At 36.9% G+C, this 23,436-nt stretch overlaps 1 protein-coding gene across 6 annotated transcripts in view; it reads right to left on the minus strand.

Moving 5' to 3' along the window:
* plcb4a (phospholipase C, beta 4a) overlaps positions 1-23,436 on the minus strand; it is a 128,898-nt gene that overhangs the window by 62,932 nt on the left and 42,530 nt on the right. For all 6 annotated transcript variants that reach the window (XR_012393154.1, XR_012393155.1, XR_012393156.1 and 3 more), the window contains 6 exons: positions 17,202-17,295; positions 16,833-16,912; positions 11,835-11,919; positions 11,643-11,733; positions 11,455-11,550; positions 8,380-8,477 (listed from right to left, as the gene is read on the minus strand). Coding sequence is in view for 2 of the 6 variants with exons in the window: in XM_021467271.3 (XP_021322946.2) it covers positions 8,380-8,477; positions 11,455-11,550; positions 11,643-11,733; positions 11,835-11,919; positions 16,833-16,912; positions 17,202-17,295 (544 nt within the window). In the remaining 4 variants the exon portion in view is untranslated. The remainder of the gene's footprint in view (positions 1-8,379; positions 8,478-11,454; positions 11,551-11,642; positions 11,734-11,834; positions 11,920-16,832; positions 16,913-17,201; positions 17,296-23,436) is intronic.

Consider the following 23,436-nt stretch of genomic DNA (forward strand, 5'->3'; position numbering starts at 1 on the left):
TCTGGGCATGTCCCCTGCAACAGAAAAAAACCCTCTCATTTGGGACTGAGGTTTCTGGGACAGAGAGATATGATTTAGCCAAGGTTGACAGCAGTGGGTAATGTTGTGCATTGTCTTTCCACCACTTGAGAAGACAATGAGTGAGATAGAGGTCTCTCTGCGGTACAAGTCAATGTCTGCATCAATCTAACTGCTGTGTTCTGCAGTCCCCATGACTGTTTTTAGTCGTATTCCCCGACTTATATTTCACCACAGTCTGGCAGTGCCTGCATACTGTTTTTTTCTTTGTCTGTCACCTTTTCTCCTTTTTCGTATCTTTTTAGAAAGAAACCAAAATGCTTCCACACATCCGATTTAAAACCCGCTTTAGGTTCGATCATTTCCAGCTCTTTTTCTTCATCGCTACTAGCAGCACACTCCATTTCCACATTACTGGATCTGTAGTGACAACAGACAACTAGTCTGACAACTAGTCAGTCTAGACAACTAGTCTGATGGCCACGCCTAGTCCGCTTCATTCGCCTAAGCAAACTTTTCTCAGAAATATAGTTTTATTGAGTCATGCGCCTACGGTAATATTGAAAAAAAATTACTATTGCGGAATGACGGTATTTACAATATTGTTACATCCCTACTCTACGGGAAATTTAGTATCTTCGATTCCCCTGTAGCACATGTGTTGATTGGACTCTGGGGGGAACCAGAGCACCTGGAGGAAACCCACGCCAATATGGGAAGAACATGCAAACTCCACACAGAAATGCCAACTGACTCAGCCGGGGTTCGAATCAGCAACTTTTCTTGCTGTGAGGCAATTGTGCTACCCACCTAAATTTATATATTATAGAAAAATATTTAATACAATGTTTCAAAAGCAGCAAAAAAAAAAAAAAAAAAAAGGAAAAATTTAGTTGAAATTTTGTAGGTTGTAATTAATTTTTTTTCACAATATTTTGCTTGAATTTAATAATTTTATGTTTTAACTTCTAAATATGTTTGGTGACTAACATACAATTTTAATAAATATATCTGGTTAATAAATCTGGTTCGTTTAAATGTACCAAAATACATTGCCTCTATTTACTGAGAAATGGAGAAAAATATTTATTTTCTAAATGGGGTGTACTCAATAACGCAACGCACTGTATCTATGGCAAGCCATTTTGACATTTAAATTCATTATAACCCATACTAGCATCTATTTTCATGTTACTAGTACTTATTTTTAGATACTAGTACCTTTTCCATTAAGTATTCGTGCTTATTCATTAGATACTAGGGCTTTTTTAATATATACTAGTACTTATTCATTAGACACTAGGGGACCTATCATACACCCGGCGCAATAAGGTGCAAGACGTGTTTGGTGCTGTTTATAGACCAGCACAACCCTAATTTTCCTGTATTGCACCATGTTGTTTAAATAGCAAATCCATTTGCGCCACTTTGTGGCATGTGTGTGTGCTGGTCTGTAAAGGAGGTGTGTTAAGACGCATTGTTGGCACGTTACTATTTTAAGTAACTGAACTTGACGACGGCATTGACCAACTTAAAGCTGCTTTAAAGTCCAGCGCAGAGCACATTAGTTATACACCTATGCAGTTCCAAACGCTTACACATTGCTTAATACACACAGGATATGCAGCAATACACAAATATCTTTACAGATGAAAACAATTAAAGGATTAAAATTTCTACATCAATATAAAAAACATTGCCTCCATGCCTTCTTCATCTCGGGGGCTTTTTCAATTTATTCATGACAATCTGCATTAGTATAATATTAATAATATTAGCAGTAATATTTATTATATGCATATTTATATTTGTTTTAATCAAAACAAGCTTAGATTAGTCCACCTGTGGGATTTTGGAGATGTCTGCATCACCATATGGGGCATAAGAACAGGACGTGTGTCTAAATATAACTCATAAAGCTTAATTATTATTGTTCGTTTATTTATTTACTGGTAATTACAACTTCAATTAGAAATAGTTCTGATCAAATCTTTGCGCTTAAACTAAATAAAATATGTCAGCTAATGGATGTCTTTAGTGGAGTGAGTTTCCACCGTTTCCTTACTCCACCAAAGTAAAGGAGTAAAGAGTAAAAGTAAAGAAAAAAAGTAAAGGCCGAATGGAGGAGGCTCGTTCTTTATCCTCGTGCTGCAGATGCTCTGTTTAACAGTTTTCTTGTTAGTGAAGCGTTCAGTTTTTCCACTTACAAAGTCCACCATGTAAATAGCAAATGCGCCATGCCACAATGCAACTCTTAAAGGGAATGGGAGATGAGACTCTGATTGGTTTAATGCACACTATGCTCAAAACACACCCAGAACTCATTAAGAGAATAAGCTCAACCCTGTTAGACCATGCAAAAGACCAAACAGCAAAAGTGGATTCAGACATGGACTTAATGCGTTTGTGCCATGCGCTTTAGACTTTATGCTTAGATCAGTAAAATAGAGCCCAAGTTTTTTAATAGATACAGTACTAGTACTCATTCATTAGATAGTACCTATTTAATAGATGCTAGTACTTATTTATTAGATACTAGTATATTTTGAATAGGTACTAGTACTTATTCATTAGATTTTAGTAATTATTAAATAAACACTAGTTATTATTTATGAGATGTTTTAGTATAGTTTGCAATAATATTTAGATTTTTAATTTATAATAATATATTTTCTTTACTTTAATTTACATTTAATTGGTTTCAGTTTAATTGGTTTTAATTGGATTGCAGTTTTCTTTTTTTTCTTTTTGTTTTCTATTTTAATTTACTTTTCGGGGTATTTTTAGTATTTTGTTGTTTTACCGTGATTTTACAGCTACTAATATTTAATATACAATATATTTAAAATCAGAAGAAGAAAGAAAAAACTGAAACAAGCAAAGGGAGTGTAAACGATTACAGAATTGTCATTTTAAGGTGAACTCTCCCGTTAAGCATCGCTATCAAGTTCCACTTCTGACATGTGAAGTCTGTGAACTTTGCGTGCTCAGTTTGAGGATGACACTGAGATTTCTATCATCAGGAGAAAAGGACAGTAATGGGTGAATCTGGCAGGAAAATAAAAGCATCTTCAGTCCATTATAGTGATCAGAGGCCCAAAGTGAAGACGCTCCTCAACACATGATGAAAACCGTGAGTCTGTTTCAGTGACACTCTTTGAAGAAGAAGAATAAAGCTGTCAGACGAGTGTTAATAAAGCAAACCGGGCCAATCTCAAAAACACATCTCAAATACAGAAATGATAAAAGCTTTAAACGAGAAAAGTAACACTTTACTCACACACCACTTCATTTCTTTTGTAGAAAAATAAAGATGTTTGGCAAGATTTTTTTGATAATAGTTTTGACAGTAGTATAGAGTGACCAAAGAGGATAAAAGGCTGGGTTATTATTGATAACTGAAGCTGTAAAATAATGTAAAAATACGCAAACAAATATGCATAAATGTTGAATGAAATGGAATATACCGCAGGTTTTTACATACACAAATGTTGTTTCTATTTTTGTTTCCTTAAGTAATAAAACAACTAAAACTAAAAATTACACTATACCTGTTATAAGTGAGACACTCGCACCGCTCTCTCCTGATACTGATACATAAACAAACTACATTGCCCATCAGCCTTCTTACAAGGAACTGATTTCAGCAACAGCTGATGCCCATCACACACACTATATATACTCTCCTCACCCATCAGTCCATGCGAAGTCTTGTGTTGCTCTGCGCACATTTCTAAGCTGTTCTGCCCAGTGGGACGTGTTGTACTATTAGGATCTCTAGTGGTCTACTTTAGTATTGCACTATGAACCAGGAAGTTTCTGTTAGGACCTCTAGTGGTCTACTTTAGACACCAATTGGAGGACAGTACATTGAAAAAGCAGTTCTTGCCATGGAGAGTATAGAACACAAAGATTATTGCAGCAAAACGATCTCCGTGTGCTCCAACATATTCAGAAACTTCTTGGTTCATACTGCAATACTAAAGTAGACCACTAGAGGTCCAAATAGTACAACAAGTCCCACTGGGCAGAACATAAGCGTTTATCCTGGTTCGATTATCCCATGTTTTAGGGCTGAGCAATTAATCGAAAATCCAGTTTCGATTTCGATTTTGGCTTCTAACGATTATGAAAAACCATTAATGGAGATAAACGATCAAACAACAAAAGGAGAAAATCCCTCACTGCTCTTGACTGAAGGACTTTTGTAGCTAAAGTGTTTTTTTCTTATAGTGAAGATGCTTACAGCACAGTTAAACAAAATATTTAATATCTTAATTTCTAATAATCGTTTTCTTTAAAGGGTCACGAAACACCAAAACACATTTTTTGAGCTGTTGACAGTCGTATTTGTGTCCCACACTGCTAAAAACACTATTAGGACACCTATATTTCACTAAAAAGTGTAAATTGGTTGTTTTTGCGTTATTTCAAGCAAATTCGTACTTCCGGTTTGAACGAATTTTTGAATCTGCGTCACGGTCATGACATAATAGCGTGTATTCCAGCGTGCAGACTGGGCGTCTGTGCCAGAGTGTGTCTTATTACGTCTTACAGTGTGATGCATTAATGCATGAGTAAGGCTTGGTTCAAACCAATCAGCGCGCTCTATTGTGCAACTTCATTAATATTCATTACTGTCACAGTGTTTAGACGACAGAGACGCCACGTTGTGTTGGCAAAACAAGCGTGAAGTGTTGCTTTTATAGTTTGCTGCAGTTGAGTTTTGTTTTCATTTTCTCTCTGTGAGAGCGCAGCTGGAATTACGTGTGGATTAACAGTATACGCGATGCGCGACAACAATAACTTACGTGTCTAAGGAGGATTATTGTTTACCTGAGAGCTGTTCTTATCTGCAAACGCTGAGATCCAGATTTGCTTGTAGTCTCCTCTAAATAAAGACGCGGCTCTAGTTGCTGTTGATTGTCCTGTCTCTACAGATTTGGTAAGTGAGCGACCAGTGCTCTTTGTTTATTCAGTTCGTATTTTATTCAGTATCGTATCAAACAAACTATTGCACCAAGTGTAAACAAGTTAGCACTAACAGTTACAACCCAACTATAACCTCGTGTTGGATTTTGTGACCGGAATAACACACGCGGCTTTCTGACGCTACCTGCCGTGTGCATCTAAGTTTCCGGGAAATGTTGAGTTTTTTTTTCTCTCATTCGACGTGCGGTATCAAACATTGCATGAAAAATACACGCTTAAAGCAGTTCCTCGAATCAAATATCACGTTTGTCGGGAGGGACATGAATGAATTCCCTGAATGAAAGAGCCAAACTGCAGTTAAAGTCCACCATTTAATAATTTGGCAAATAATTCGACTACAGATGTCCATGTAAACACAGTCACATTGTCCGTTGTGGTTTTGTGTTTTGACTCTAAAATTCAGCGTGCCCAAATAGACACTCCCACACCAAGCCTCGTTTCTTCCTCCGACACTCCCCCCTAAACAGAGCTGGACACGCCCACTTTTCTGACTTTTTCCAAAGTAGAGATGTGAAAACACCCTGCTGAAACGAGGGGGTTTCATGACCCTTTAACTTTGCTGTGATGACAGTAAATAATATTTTACTAGATATTTTTCAAGATTCTAGTATTCAGCTTAAAGTAACATTCAAAGGCTTAAAAGGCACCTATGGAGAAAAAACTACTTTTCAAGCTATTTGGACAAACATATGTGTACATATAGTGTATAGACCATCATATTGGGGTGATCTAAACACACCCAGTCCTTTTTTTTTTCAATTTAACAACATAAAAACGGTGGACCAATTGGAGCGGTTTTCAGATCGACCGCAACTTTACGTAGGAGTGCGGTCCCCCCACCCACCGAATTGATTGACAGCTGCACATCAACATGTCCCGGTAGTCACGTGTATATGATATGTCAACAAGACTAGACATACGCAAAGCAACCGGGAATAAAAGGTCTGTTCTGTTCGCTAGGATCAGCAATCATCATCAAATGTGATTAAGAGTGAGTTTCACATGTTTAAAGTGTTTTAAAACAGTGCATGTGTGTAATTAATTACAGCGATTTACTTCAGCTTCACTTCATCAGCACAGCCGCGTGTCAGTTATAAAGGAAATAAACAGTTATAAACAATTATAAAGGAAGATGCTTCAATCCCGGTTTGTAGACGTTAAATCAGGTTTATTTTGTACATTAGCATAACAGATATCCACACAGCAGTGTAGATTAGCCTGTATCCTGTCACATTTGAGTGCAAAAACAGTGCAAAGCTAAGTATACTGATACAAATACTGATTAATAAAGTTCTTACTGTAGTATTTCTTACAAACTCTACGTGAGACCTTCTTCCTTTAAGTCTGTCTGTTGTCTGACGCAGCCGAGGGAAGAGATTAAAGCACGCGGGAAGGCATGTAGAAACAGTAGGCGAGAAAGAATCGTCTTAAAGGCGCAGTACGACAAAACCACCCCCTGGTGGAAATATGTATAAAACAGGATCTTGTAAAAAGTATAATGAAAAATCTGATGGGTGTTTTGAGCTGAAACTTTTCAGACACATTCTAGAGACGCAAAAGACTTATATTAAATCTGAAAAAAGGGGTAACCTAGGTGCCCTCTAACTAGTGTAATTAGGCAAGTCATTGTAGAACAGTAGTTTCTTCTGCAGACAGTCAAACATATTTTACTTAAAGGGGCTAATAAAATTGAGCTATTAAAATAGATTTCAAAATATTTAGATCTTTAAATATTTCAATATTAAAATAAAACAAATAAGCCTTTCTCCAGAAAAAAATATTATTAGAAATAATGTAAAAAATCCTCTGTTAAACATTATTTGGGAAATATTTATATATAAAAAAAATTTACAGAAGGGCGAATAATTTTGACTTCAACTGTATATCGTTTTGAATAATCGTGACTACAATTATGACCAAAATAATCGTGATTAGGATTTTTCCCCATAATCAAGCAGCCCTACCGTGTCTACCCCTGCCTGATCTCAACTTCTGACTGTTAGCCGCCTACCCCAACATTAGCCTGCCCTCTGATTTCCGACTGTTAACCACCTGCCCCGACATTAGCTTGCCTTTTCGAACTCTGCATTTGCTGTTTCCTGTTGTCTTCGCCACAATACCTATAGTGCATATTTGTATAGTATACATCGATTCATTCTTTTTCCTTTGGCTTAGTCTCTATTTCAGAGGTCGCCTCAGCGGAATGAACTGCCAACTATTCCAGCATATGTTTTAATCAGCGGATGCCCTTCCAGCTGCAACCCAGTACTAGGAAATACCCAAACACACTCTTACATTCACACACATACACTACGACCAATTTAGTTCATTTAATTCACCTATAGCAGTTTGGACTGTGAGGGAAACTGAACCACCCGGAGAAAACCCATGCCAACACGGGGAGAACATGCAAACTCCATAGAGAAATGAAAACTGGTCCAGCCGGGGCTCGAACCAGCGACTTTCTTGCTGTGAGAAGACAGTGCTAACCACTGAGCACCCATGCTGCCTATATTGTATACATTATAGCTATTTTGTAGTTTTAAATTACAAAAGCAACAGATAAACAATTAAATCACAAATAATAATCAAAGTAACATTAAAACAGAAACCGTGAAGAGCCCAAATAAAGCAAATAAATCATAAAAATACTCAGTCAAATGATCACAGAAAATGTTGAATATAATACTAAAAACTAAATTTTTTTATTGAAAAAAATACTAAAACTAATTAAAATGTAATTGAAAATAAAGAAAAATATTTACACGATGAATTGATTAATACGAAATATACAGAAACATTGAAAAAACAAACAAATACTAATAAAAAGTAAAACAAAAACATATAAGAATTAACACTAACCAATAAAAACAACAACTATAAAAGCAAATTAAATGACAAAACAAAAGTATTAAATAAGATTCAAATAATATAAAAAAATAATAATCATGCAATCTTTGAAAATAAATAAATAATATTAACCATATAAAACTGATTGATTAAAACATAAAACTGAAATAGAATACAATAAAAGTTGAACTGTGGGGGAAACCGGAGCACCCAGAGGAAACCCACGCCAACACGGGTAGAACATGCAAACTCCAAACAGAAATGCCAACTGACCCAGCCGGCACTCGGGCCAGCAACCTTCATGCTGTGAGGCGACAGTGCTAACCACCTAGCCACCTTGTCACCCAACAAAAACACAAAGCTCAAAATCATAAAAAAATATTTTCTAAATATTTATGATTAAAATATGACTTCAAACTACAATATTTATTATATATAAAAAAAAACTCCTGACTCCAGCATGTTCATCTGTGCTGAATTAATCTTGTATTAACCCTAACGTAAAGGTGATTTACGAACCTTTCTGTGTCTCAGCAGCACCTCTTCCTCTCGATTCTCCTCCTCAGTGATCAAACATCCATGAATCCGCTCGGGATGAGCTTCATTCAACAGCTCAGCTGAAGATTAAAAACATTTCTTTAAACCAAACAAACAAAATTTATAGACTGAATATAAAATGATGCCATGCTAGTGCAGAACAGACAAGCCTAAAAGGGAATTAAACTCAGTGTGAATGTTGATGTAAATTAACACAATATGAATCCGGATGTGAATAAACTGATTGTGAATGCAGATGTAAATAAACTGAATGTGAATGCAGATGTGAATAAGTGAGGTTTCACAAACTAAGCTTACTATAAACTAACTATAAACTAAGCTTACCCAAGCTTACTATAAATAGATTGTTTTCTCCCTACTGCTCTATCTTCATTTTGGAAGGATCCCCCTTTCCACCCAATCTCCTCCTTTTACTCCCTTTTCTAAGAGGGGGCTTTCGAGACCTACCTGATCTCGGATCCCCTTATATGCTTATTGACTGGACGGGAGCCTTGGGCTCAAGCATGTCCGAGCTCAGGGTTCTCTCCTGGGACACAGGAACTCTTGAAACTGAATGTGAATGCAGATGTGGATAAACTGAATGTGAATGTGAATTAATTGAATGTGAATCCAGATGTAAATTAACTGAATATGAATCCGGATGTGAATTAACTGAATGTGAATGCAGATGTGAATAAACTGAATGTGAATGTGAATTAATTGAATGTGAATCCAGATGTAAATTAACTGAATATGAATCCGGATGTGAATTAACTGAATGTGAATGCAGATGTGAATAAACTGAATGTGAATGTGAATTAATTGAATGTGAATCCAGATGTAAATTAACACAATATGAATCCGGATGTGAATTAACTGAATGTGAATGCAGATGTGAATAAACTGAATGTGAATGTGAATTAATTGAATGTGAATCCAGATGTAAATTAACACGATATGAATCCGGATGTGAATTAACTGAATGTGAATGCAGATGTGAATAAACTGAATGCGAATGTGAATTAACTGAATGTGAATCCAGATGTAAATTAACACAATATGAATCCGGATGTGAATTAACTGAATGTGAATGCAGATGTGAATAAACTGAATGTGAATGTGAATTAATTGAATGTGAATGCAGATGTAAATTAACTGAATATGAATCCGGATGTGAATTAACTGAATGTGAATGCAGATGTGAATAAACACAATATGGATCCGGATGTGAATTAACTGAATGTGAATGCAGATGTGAATAAACTGAATGTGAATTAATTGAATGTGAATGCAGATGTAAATTAACTGAATATGAATCCGGATGTGAATAAACTGAATGTTCAATTCAATTCAATTCAGCTTTATTTGTATAGCGCTTTTACAATGTAGATTGTGTCAAAGCAGCTTCACATAAATGGTCATAGTAACTGGAACAGTGTGGTTCAGTAACTGGAACAGTGTGGTTCAGGTTTTAGTGTTTAAGTTCAGTTCAGTTCAGTTTAGCTCAGTTCAGTGTGATTTAATCATTACTGAGAGTTCAAACACTGAAGAGCCAATTCATCGATGCGTAGCTCTACCAATCCTGAACCATGCGAGGCAGTGGCAACAGCGGAGAGGGAAAAAAAACTTCACCTGATGGGAGTGAAGAAAAAAAACATTGAGAGAACCAGACTCAGTTGGGCACGACCATTTTAATTTCTCCGCTGGCCAAAAGTCTTGTGCAGAACTTCATTCGCCGTGGTTTAGGCTGGAAGATAGCCTATGTGAATGAATGTGAATGCAGATGTGAATAAACTGAATGTGAATGTGAATTAATTGAATGTGAAACCAGATGTAAATTAACACAATATGAATCCGGATGTGAATTAACTGAATGTGAATGCAGATGTGAATAAACTGAATGTGAATGTGAATTAATTGAATGTGAATCCAGATGTAAATTAACACAATATGAATCCGGATGTGAATTAACTGAATGTGAATGCAGATGTGAATAAACTGAATGTGAATGTGAATTAATTGAATGTGAATGCAGATGTAAATTAACTGAATATGAATCCGGATGTGAATTAACTGAATGTGAATGCAGATGTGAATAAACTGAATGTGAATGTGAATTAATTGAATGTGAATGCAGATGTAAATTAACACAATATGAATCCGGATGTGAATTAACTGAATGTGAATGCAGATGTGAATAAACTGAATGTGAATGTGAATTAATTAAATGTGAATGCAGATGTAAATTAACACAATATGAATCCGGATGTGAATTAACTGAATGTGAATGCAGATGTGAATAAACTGAATGTGAATGTGAATTAATTGAATGTGAATGCAGATGTAAATTAACACAATATGAATCCGGATGTGAATTAAATGAATGTGAATGCAGATGCAAATTACCTGAATGTAAATGGAGCTGAATGTGAATGCAGATGTGAATACACTGAATGTGAATCAAGATGTGAATTAACACAATGTGAATCCAGAAGTGAATTAACTAAATGTGAATGCAGATGTACATTATCTGAATTTGAACGCAGCTGAATGTGATTGCAGATGTGAATTAACTGAATGTGAATGCAGTGTGAAATAACACAATGGGAATCCAGATGTGAATAAACACAATGTGAATCCAGATGTGAATAAATAGAATCTGAATGATGTGAATTAACTGAATATGAATGCAGATGTAAATTAACAATGTTAATCCAGATGTGAATTAATATTGTGAATCCAGATGTGAATTAATAGAATGTGAATTACTAGAATGTGAACGCAGATGTGAATTAAGCAAATGAGAAAGCAGATGTGATTTAACAGAATGTGAATTCAGATGCGAGTTAACTGAATGTAAATCCGGATGAGAGTTAACTGAATGTCAATTGACTGAATGTAAATACAGATGTAAATGAACTGAATATGAATGCGGATGTGAATTAACTGAGTGTGAATGCATATGTAAATTTACTGAATGTGAATACGGATGTAAATTAACTGAATATGAATGCGGATGTGAATTAACTGAATGTGAATGTGCATGTCGACTCTCACCGGTGTTTGTCTCATCCTCGTTCTCATCTTCAAACAGGTTTGTGGAGACGCTCGGCTCTCCGGCCTCCATGTGTTTCCTGAAGTCCTCCAGCTGTTCTGCGCACGTTAAAACATGGTTGACTTATCAAATATGCTTCAAACCTTTCTGCCTTAAACTATTTGTAAGGTATATATATATATGTCACTACTTTTTTCAACTTCAGGTTTTAGTCTTCTGTTCTTGATGAGGATTTTTCCTTTGAGGTCATTTGGAGACGGCAATGGACATCCAGGCTCCATCTTAGGCCAAACAAAAGAAACTAAAACTTCAAGCAATTGGTTTAAGCCCATTTAAAAAGTACACAACAGAAGATTGATTGAAACAAAGTAATTAAACACACCGGGAAATCCTCTAACGGCTGTTTCAAAAGCAAATCTCCAAAAATGTCTTCGCAGTAACGAGCCAGTTTATACTGCTGATGTTTCCTGAGGAAAAAAAACAGTGCATTTATTTAGTAATTATTTATTTTTCTGGTTTGTGTGAAAAAAGAAATGAATAAACAGTTTGATTTAAAGTTTATTTATAATGCCCTTTCAGTTGCAACCTAGTGTTGGGGCCCATACACACTCATTCAAACACACACACACATTTACTATGGACATTTTAGTTTAATTAGTTCAATTCACCTATACTGTATGTGTTTGGACTGTGGGGGAAACCGGAGCACCCGGAGGAAACCCATGCCAACATGGAGAGAACATGCAAACTTCACACAGAAATGCCAACTGGCCCAGCTGGGACTCGAACCAGCGACTTTCTTGCTGTGAAGCAACAGTGCTAACCACTGAGCCAGCGCGCTGCCATTATTTAATATACACAGCAAAAAATAAAAATAAAAAAAAATTGTTGAAACAAAGTTACTTTTCTTGTTATCTCAAATTACAGCACTTCACTCTAACTATTCACTGACTATACACATTTAAAGAAGTTGATCAATTTTACTAGGTTTTTTTTTTTTACTTTTGTGTTTTTTTATTTTCATTTAAATATGATCGTACAATCATGTTAGCTTATAAAACCGTTATGGAATTGACAGCTATTAAAGCTGCAGTATTAAAGTTTGACACCCAGTAGTTGAATTAGGTATTATAGTCCTGGATCAAAACAAACGCAGGGGCAGGTTACCAGATTGAGGAGCGAGTCTGGCTTGGCAATGGCACGCGATAGAAGGAATATTTACCATACTAAAAGCAGTTTTTGTTCTAACCAACACCCGAAATTTATATATTAGAAAACAGCTTCTATTTCTTTCATCTGAATAACAGGATAAACCGTGATCACCTCAGGTACACCTAATGCGGTTTATTCAGTGTTAAATGCTAATAATGCGAGTTTGAATGTCATTTTACATGACATTTATTGCCATACTACTGAAAGCAGCAACAGATAGTTCACCCCAGATCTGAAAACTAAATTAAACTGTTTGAAATTGAACTTCAGAACTGTGAAATAATGCCAACACATGATTCAGCATGTACATTTAATGATGTTCAAGAGATTTAATATGTATAAATTAGATTATAAACGTTACCATTTTATGAGTGAGTGCATATTCTGTGCTGCTGAATGGCTGTGTTTCCATTCCTGTCGTGTTTTGCCTGGTGCAAACAGCCAAATTGCTCATCATTGCAAATCTCGTCATGTAGTATGTTGATAGGAAACGGGGTTACAATGTAAACTGCTCACCTAATGTTTACATTCGTGATATTTATATTATTTACTAATTAATAACCACCTCTTATGGAACTGAATGCACATCTCATTTCAGAAGCTGCTACTGTCCACCAGAGGTCGCATTTTGGTCATGGACACATACTTTCAGAGCCTTTCTGAATGACTGAATGAATGAATGAAATACGTGATTTTCCAGCAAGGCAATCCGGAGTGCTGAAATATAATTGGCTAAACTGGCAGTGCAGGTTAAAATGACCAAAACAAAGACGAAACACATTTTCAAAGCAGAATATCTGACTTCAGCATTGTTTTTAAGATAAACAAGAATGTCCACTTAGGATGTTTCCGAAATATCTGCAAACATATTATGGTATTTTTATGCTTTAGAAGAGTCAAAATTTTACATACAGCACCTTTAAATTTATTCCCAAAAAAATAAAGATATCAGTTAATTTGTTAGTAAATGTTAGAAATGCAACATAATAATGTATATTAAATATATAATAGATAATATATGCAGCAAAATAAAAAAATTTATTTTCATTTTTTTTACTTTTCTCATTATCTCACGGAACCCCGGAAGGGACATAGTGGAGGAGAAAAAAATTGGCTGGGTGAAAAAAAAAAATGGGTGAAAGAAAAAAATGGGTGGGAGGAAAATATATATTTCTAGGTTTTTGCGTTCTCTCGCAAAGTTTTGCGTTCCCTCGCAAAGATGTTTTGCGTTCTCTCGCAAAACTGTTTCTCCACAAACACTTCCTGTTCACTTCACTCACGTAAACCCTCCCGTTTTTGCTGAAATTCTCCCATATTTCACTATTCTACCCCACTTTCTTTACATTACTGTGCGCTGATCGTCAACTTTCACTTTGCAACCTCTGAACCAGTGAATGCATGTTTAAGCGCTGACTGACAGACGCGCTCCATACAATAAACTGATCCCAGATCAGCGTCTGTCCGCGCCATTTAAAGGGACACTTCTGTTATCAAACAAGTGCGCAGCAAATGAATCTCATGTTTTGTTTAGTTTGATAACAGAGGTGTCACTGTAAGAATACACAGATCTATAATGAAAGCAGTCCATTACTTTAGAAACAGTTTGTGCTCATTTAAGAGAAAATAAGCTGTTTAAAATAAAACATGCAGGACGGAGATGTTTCATTTTATTCAGTGTATTTGTCTGTTTAAACATACACCCGCTCCTCTGTAAATGGCGTGAACAGACGCTGATCTAGGATCAGTTTATTGTACGAAGCGCGTCTGTCAGTCAGCGCTTATACATGCATTCACTGGTTCATAGGTAGCATACGCACAGTAATGTAAAGAAAGTGGGGTAGAATGGCAAAATACGGGAGAATTTCGGCAAAAACGGGAGGGTTTACGTGAGTGCAGTGAACAGGAAGTGTTTGTGGAGAAACAGTTTTGCGAGAGAACGCAAAACATCTTTGCGAGGGAATGCAAAACATCTTTGCGAGATAACGCAAAACATCTTTGCGAGGGAACGCAAAAAATATATATATATTAGAAATATATATTTAGAAATATATATTTTCCTCCCACCCATTTTTTTTCTTTCACCCATTATTTTTTTTTCACCCACCCATTTTTTTTCTCCCCCACTACGTCCCTTCCGGGGTTCCGTATTATCTCAACTTACATTAGTCAAATTAAAAACTAAACATAGCAAATTGTATTTTGTATAACAAAATCAATTTGTTAAAATATGATTAAAGGTGCTGTATGTAGGTTCCTGACTCCTCTAAAGCATAAAATAATATAATATGTTTGCAGATGTTTAAGAAACATGCTCAGTAAACATCTTGTTTATCTGAAAAACAATTCTAAAGTCAGACATTCTGCTTTGAAAACGTGTGTTACGTGCCGGATCGTCTGTCTTTGTTTTGGTCCGTTTAACTCACCCAATTAGCCAATAATATTTCAGCATCCCGGGTTGCCTTGGTGGAAAATGGCGTATTTCATTCATTTTGTAAGAAAGGCTCAAAAAGTGTGTGACTGCAACCAAAACGCGACCTCCGGTGGACAGTAGCAGACTCCAAAATGAGATGCCGATTTAAGGTTTCTCATGAGGTGGTTATTAATTAGCAAATAATATCAATATTAAGTATGTTTACATTAGGTGAGCAGGTTACATTGTACACCGTGTTCTAACAACACACTACGTGACGAGATTTGCAGTGATAAGCAACTGGGCTGTTTGCACAAGACGAAACACAACAGAAATGTTAATACATCTATTCAGAAGCACAGAATAGTGCACTCACTGCGCTCCAATGAAATGTTAAGGTTTATAACCTAATTACTGTGTATTAAACCTCTTTGACATTATTAAACGCAAATGCTAAATCAATGATGTGTTACAGTTCTAAAGTTCAGTTTCAAACAGTTTATTTTATCTTCAAGATCTGAGCTGAACTATCAATAAATGATATAATGGCAATAAATGTCATGTAAAATGGCATTCAAACTCACATTATTAACATTTAACACTGAACAAAGCACATGAGGTATACCTGAGCTGAACATTGTCAGTTATTCTTAAGAAGTAGAAGCCTTTTTAAAAATATATATTCAACCCGGGCTCATTGTGGAAGCGTAGCCCCACGGAGGTTTCTGCAGACCACGAAATACGTCCCGGGAGGTACGTATTCGAGCAGTTTTAGTTTTCACGGATCCGCAAGAGGCCGCTGTGCGCGCTTTTTCGCGTCTCGAACGGCTCTCGGGAGTGTGTGCCATTCGCGCCCTCGCTGTTCTCTCGTGAAAAGCCGCCGGATGCCGCTGTGGAGCAACCGTCCGTCCCACTGACTGGCTGAACAACTGAACGATCGACCGGGCGGCCTGCCAATCAGCTGACCCGGCCGCCCTCCTCTTCCTCCTCCTTCCCTAAACCCAAGCAACGGTTTGCAAAAGCCGTCCAGAAAAAAAAAGCAAAAGCCCTTGTCTTTGATTTTGACCGCGTTTTCAGATCTCGCCGCGTTCTCGCCCTTATTTTTTGGATTCTGTTTTTCATCTTACCTGATTCCTGGAACCGGTCTTCCCCGGACTCGATCCCCATCGTCTCCGTGGCCGGCTCCTCTCCGCCGCATAACGCACGAGCTAAGCGGACAAACTGGTTGCAGCGGGAAAGCCCTCCACACGGAGGCGAGCCGTCAGCCGGGGAGCGCGAAGAGGAGGAGCAGAAAGGCGTCACACCGTCCCGTAGCGTTCGCTCAAAAAAAAAAAAACTAGACGCGGCCATACGTACCTCCGGCCACGTAAATCGCGGTCTACAGAAACTGCCACGGGGCTACGTTTCCAGAATGAGCTTGAGTTGTATATATTTCAAGTATGGTTAGGACAAAAACTCTTTTTAATGTGGAAAACATTCCTTTTATTACTTGCCATTGCTTTTAGTTTGAAAACGGTTTAAATCAGCCTTAAATCAGCATTTAGGCTTAATAGTCAGGCACACTTGTGTCAATCTGACAACCTGTGCTTGCATGGACTCGTTAGAGGAGAAGCCGAGTGAAAATGTGTTTTGATCCAGGAATGCAATACCTAGTTCAATCACTGGGTGTCAAACTTACATACTGCACCTATAACTTGTTATAATATATAAATTAAAAATATATATTATCAGTAATAATGAATCTAAGGATAAACATACGTGCAGTGGTTTTCAAAGGACAGGATCACAGGATACTCTGATGTCAGGAAGGCGGTTTCTTTAATTCCCTGAATCACATCCTGCATAAAACATACTGTAAATGTCTCTTTCAGTCTAAACATTCACTAAAACAGCATAAACACAAACACATTTACTTGATCACCTCATGCCCCGGACAAACTGATAATATCAGTTATGTCTGCTATGTTTCCATCCAAAGTTGCGAATTTACTTTATGCACAAAATTAAAATATAGCATAAAGCACCTGCAAGAAAAACTTTGTCTATTCAGCATTTTGGAAGAGATATCCTAGAATGCACATAAAAATAGATGAGTGAACAAGGCTTTTGATGAAACGTTTACTGTACCTTGAATAGGACGTCTGTACACATGGCCTTGCCGTGGGTGATTATGGGCTCCTGATCTTCACCTTTTCCATCCCAGCAGTCCAACTCAACACACCTGACAACACAGTCAACAAGTCAAAGATAAACGTAAGATGACAAGCATTCTGTGCATACATTTTTGAATGTAACAGCTTATAATAAGGTTGTTTTAGCTATAATGGTGAAAAGAGTACTTAAAAAAAGACCTTTTAAAGGTTCTCAAGAGTAGTGAGTATAACACTGGGAAAGATTGATGCATTTACATGTAATTTGTGGATGTGTGTAAACCAAGCGGCAACCTCCCGCTCTCTCTCAGGAAGCCAATATGGAAGTAACTAAAACTGCAATTCATCCGAAATTCCGCTAGTCCTGGCCGCTCCTGGCTCCAAAACAGAGCAAATTTCAATTGATCCCACTGTTAGAAAGGCCAACTTTACAGCAGAAAAAAAGGTGTTTACAGCCTGGTACAAAAAATATTTTGGTTAATACAGCTAATATTACCCTTCATGACAACTGTGAGGGGGGTGAATTTTTTTATAACTCATCCGTTTCCTTTATATTAAGTTATATTAAGTTTGCATAATTAAGGGCGTGGCCACTTGAGTGACAGCTAGGTCTCGTTGGTCGCCAACACGTCACCTCAGCTGAATCCGGCAGATTAGCCACTGAACTCGGCATATTTATCGTATTTCTGTGATGTTTTATGTGGCTTTACACAGTCAACTGCCTTTTGGACTTGTTTCCTACAATTATTGGATGGCATGGAATGCTGAGAGCACTTAATTGAGCTCACAAACCATTCACGTGGCCTCCGTTTCCCATGTGAGTAAAGTTGTATACTTATATACCATCTCTATACATGTATTTGTTTTATTTAAGATCATTTATCGTTTAAATTTATATTTAGAGCTGTAATGCACTTCAGAATCTGACAAATTGATTAGCTGTAGGCTCTAGAACAGTCATCTGAAGCGTTGTCATACAGTGTTATGCTGGATTTCATCAATAGTCTTACATTAACTAACACAGACTATATCTGAAGTGTTTGGAAGTAATTCGCGTTTTCCTCCTGTTGAAAAACGTCATAAGAACAATGTTTAGTGGCTCAAAACACTTTATTGATATAGTATACAACCAAGCACAAGTCGTCAGAATACAAACGAGTCACAGGTGATAAAGTTTTAAGCATTTCTCCCAAAGCAAAGTGTGTCTGAACCAGGTCTAAGCTAAATGCTAGCAGGTGTCTGTAGCTCCGCTCACTCTCCGCCTCTTTGCCCTTGTTTGGTATCCCGCCGTGGGTGTGATGACGCGCGAACAAAATGGCGACGGTTGGCCGCGCCTACTTATGGCTTCTTTTGCGCTCTTTAGAAACCTATAGGTGACGTCACGGATACTACGTCCATATATTTTACAGTCTATGGTGTAAACGTAACATTCTGTAGTGCATTTAGGTATTGCTCAGCAGGCACACAACGTCATAAGACGTTAATATTAGGTTAGATTTAGGTTGTGATGTCAGGTCAAAATTTAATGTCTAGGTAGCTTCCAAGGACAACGTTATTTTGATGCCCAATAACAACATCAAATGACGTTGATATTTGGTTGATTTAGGTTGTGTTAGAAAGTAACCAAAATTAAATGTTTAGCCAACATCCTAAACAAACGTCAAATTGACATCAAATACTGAAATTTATTCAACAGCTATGGCAACCAAAATCCAACGTCTGATAGACGTCATATTGATAACATCCACACATTGTCAAGCTGTAACATCATTAGACATAGACATTTGGTTGCTTTTAGGTTGGACTTTGACGTCGTTGGCCTGACAATGGGGTATGATGTCAATCTGACGTCTTGTGTCTGCTGGGCGTGTAAGGCCATTTCGGTCATCATACATTAAACACCGTCATCTTCTCATCTGTGACATGCATCTCTGTGCAGTCTCTTGGTCAATACGTGTAAAGATTTTGCACGTCTTCTTGGACACATTTAATGCTTCCAAACAGTTTGCTGCAATTATAAATCGCCCATGTCTAGAAGTAGTTCATCATGATGCGATTTACCTTCTATGTAGGATTTGATTGGACAGGAATTACTGATTTTTCTAATCCAGATAGATAGGAAAAAATAAAGTTGCGACTGCAGGTTGAAGGAATGTAGTGGAGTAAAAGTACAGAAACTGCACTGAAATGTACTCAAGAGAAAGTAAAAGTATGGATTGTTAAAACTACTTAGTACAATTCCTGAGAGAAACTACTCAATTACAGTAATTTGAGAATTTGTAATTAGTGACTTTACACTACTGATTAGCTAATGTTAGTAAATACATTTACTAACCTGAACAAACAATGAGCAATACATTTATCACACAGTATTTGTTCATGTCAAGTAACTTGGTAACACTTTACTTTGATGGTCCTATTGAGTATTAGTAGAGTGTCTGCTTAATATCAGTTGATACTGCTCCTTCAACAGACATTTAACAGGGTATATGCCGAAGCATGCTACTGGGACTTTTAATTTGCCAGTAACCTGGGTTAAGCGCTTCCGGCGAACTGTGCCAATGCAAAAACCAGCACGTTTAAGGTCTGTTTTCTTTAAAAATCTGCGATCTCCACTGGCTGAGTGATATCTGATATAAAGTGGGTCTCAGATTGTACAAGAAGCCCTGCATTAAATTACATTTCCCCCCGCCATGTCTTTATAATATGAGCATTTATTTTAGCCCAGTATTTTCAATGGAGCTTCACCGCTAGCCCGCCAATTCTGACGGGCGCCTGCGAGTAAACGGCTTTTTGTCTCATTTTATGCTCGAGCAACTAAATGAATGCCAGAGTTTATTTAACTAAATGTATTTTAATGACATTACAACATCGATGCTGTAAAATTAACTGTATAAAATGGAAAAAAAGTTCACAATAACAGGTCACCGGAAGTTTATCAGAATGGGAAAAACACTAGCTCGGCATATACCCTACTGACTATAAGAAACTTTTCAAGTACATGTCAGCTTACACTAACCCTAACCCAACCTAACAGTCTACTGATAATCTAATGAGAATTATGCCTAGTTCACACTAGAGGATTTTAAGCATGATTTGAGCCCGATTTGGAAGTTAACGAGCTCGCCGACAGATCGGGCTGTGATCGGGAAGAAATCTGCGCGTGCACGGCGCTCGCAGCTCTTTATGTGTGAACTACTGAACAACGCATCAACGAGGCTCGCTGACGCGTCGCCGACACCTCGCAGACGGAAATCCAACATTTAACATGCTAAATATTCCGGAGCAGTCGGCCGACTCAACCCCACGTGTGGTCAGATGTAGTGACAAGCTGCAGCCAATGAGAGAGCATATCAGCATGAGCCGCGTGCCTGTGTGTTCAGGAGCTCAGCAGAAACATCTGTGATTGGTCAGAATGGGCATCGGTGCACTCGCTTCATTCTGCCTTAACACAGACATGAGAGTAGGATATATTAACAGTGGAACTAGAATTCTGTAACTATTAGAATTATACTGCTCATTCTGACCGTTCTCATATAAAACACCATACTGTCACAACATATTTACACTCAAAGCTATTATTGAGATATTAAAATTAAGCTTTGAATGTCTGGCATCATATTTAATGACACCCTTACCCTAAAAATATCATCTTTTTTTGTTAATACAGCCTATAAATATGTAGTTAAGATACTAGAACACGCAAAGGTCTTGGCTTTTATTTTTTTACTTTCAAACAGGATCTATTCGGCACAGAATATGCTGTTTTGAAAGATATCTGAAGTAAATTGATGTTTTTGCCATCAGAAAGTTTTGTTTATGTTAGCAGGAAATTGCTAGGCAAAAAAATGCACACATATTTAAAGTCACAGTGAAAAGTATTAGACATGCATGCAGTCATTTTGACCAATATGGTAATTTAAGGCAGAAATGCTCAGTTCTTTACTGTTTTGTAATAAAAAAAATAACAATGTCAGAAAGAAATACACTGATAGTTAGAAAACGGCAGGGTGTTATAAATATGTTAGTTTTATTTCAAAGAGTTATAAAATTACAAAAATTAAAAACTCTCTGTGTATCTATCCACTGGAACCTGCAGATGAGTGATTAATCCGCTGATAAATCAGCTGAATTGACAATGTTTTAAATGCTTTCTCCAAAGCTTGAAACACTGTCAGTGATGTAATGAGCACACAAGCAGCCAATAGTGTTCAGCTTTTTCTGACGACTCCTCCCTCAAAATTTCATTGGCTGTGGTTTGGTAGCTTGAATGAGCTGATGGGGAATGAGTTGTTGTCAGATCATGAAGTGTGTGACCCCCCTCTTGTGGATCATTCACAGAGTGTTGCATAGTGTGAACACCACAGAGATTAAAAGACACAAAGTCAAGTCATGTAGTGTGAACGGCACAGCGATCTGCTGATGTTTACAATCCTGTAGTGTGAACCAGGCTTTAGTTGCAATGTAACTTAACTTCAACAAACGGACCATCAAAATTAAGCGTGACCGGTAACTTTAGCTAATCAAAATAAAGTCATTCATTATTAGTTCATGTTCACTAATGATAACAAGCATGAAATTTGAATGTTAATAATGCATTAGTAAATGTTGAACTATGATTAATAAATGCTGTTCAAGTGTTGTTCATTATTAGTTCATGTTAGTAAATACATGAACTAACAATAACTAATGAAACCTTATTGTAAAATGTGACCTTTTTAAGTTTGATTTTGAAAAAGAAAATGAAAAATTACAGCAAAATATAAAAATTGTAAAATAGTTTGAACGTCAACAATTAATAAGATGCAATTTTAAAAATATGTAATTTATGTATTATAATAAATAAGTGCATGTAATAACATTAATCATAATTAAAATGTTATAAGAAATATGTATGGCGACACGGTGGCACAGGGGGTAGCACATTCACCAACAGCAAGAAGGTCGCTGGTAACTTTGAGCCTCGGCTGGGTCAGTTAGCATTTCTGTGTGGAGTTTGCATGTTCTCCCTGTGTTGGCGTGAGTTTCCTCCAGGTGCTCCGCTTTATCCCTCAAGTCCAAAGACATGCGGTACAGATTTGCAATTTTGTGTGCAATAATTGTCTGTGTATGTGTGTGAATGAGTTTGTATGGATGTTTCCCAGTGATGGGTTGCAGCTGGAAGGACATCCGCTGCTTAAAACATGTGCTGGATAAGTTGGCGGTTCATTCCGCTGTGGCGACCCCTGATTAATACATTTTCTGTAGAGAAACTTTGTTATTAAACACACGAGAAGAGTCCAATACTCATTAATTCACGTGCACTACAGTATTGCAATAAAACTGTAACACATTCTTGCTCATGTGCCGATTTTTTATCTAATTAACATCAAGTGATTGTATCACGCCATTAATCTGAAAGTCTTCCAGAATGAATGAAAGGATATTATTGGGAGAAATACAATAAACAGATTAAAATAAAGTAATGGAAATTAGTCCGTTTGTAATGCATTTTTCATAATTTAAAAAGGGCATTAACAACTAAACTCGTATTAATGTAATAATCTTTGTTTTTAAATAGATTTATTAATAAAAACTGAAGTATTTCCCATTAAAAAAATTATAATAAATAAAAAAATAATATTAATCTGATATAAGAATAAAGAATTTTCTGATACTATATAATGCTTTACATATTAATAGACATATAATCTAAGTTAAAGTATAATTATATAATAAGCACAATGACAAATGATCTCATAATAATGCAATATATATATATATATATATATATATATATATATATATATATATATATATATATATATATATAATTCCTTACATTTATATAGCGCTTTTCTGGGTACTCAAAGCGCTTTACACACAATGGGGGGAATCTCCTCATCCACCACCAGTGTGCTGGATCCACCTGGATGACGCAACGGCAGCCATTTTGCGCCAGACCACACACCACACACCAGCTGATTGGTGGAGAGGAGACAGCGATGAAGCCAATTGGAATATGGGGATGGTTAGGAGGCCATGATGGACAAAGGCCAGTGGGCAGATTTGGCCTGGATGCCGGGGTTAAACCCCTACTCTTTTCCAAGGACATCCTGGGATTTTTAACGACCACAGAGAGTCGGGACCTCGGTTTAACGTCTCATCCGAAAGATGGCGCTCACTGAGCAGTATAGCGTCCCCGTCACTATACTGGGGCATTAGGACCCACA

This window comes from Danio rerio, chromosome 17, assembly GCF_049306965.1.
Source record: "Danio rerio strain Tuebingen ecotype United States chromosome 17, GRCz12tu, whole genome shotgun sequence".
NCBI classification, from domain to species: Eukaryota; Metazoa; Chordata; class Actinopteri; order Cypriniformes; family Danionidae; genus Danio; species Danio rerio.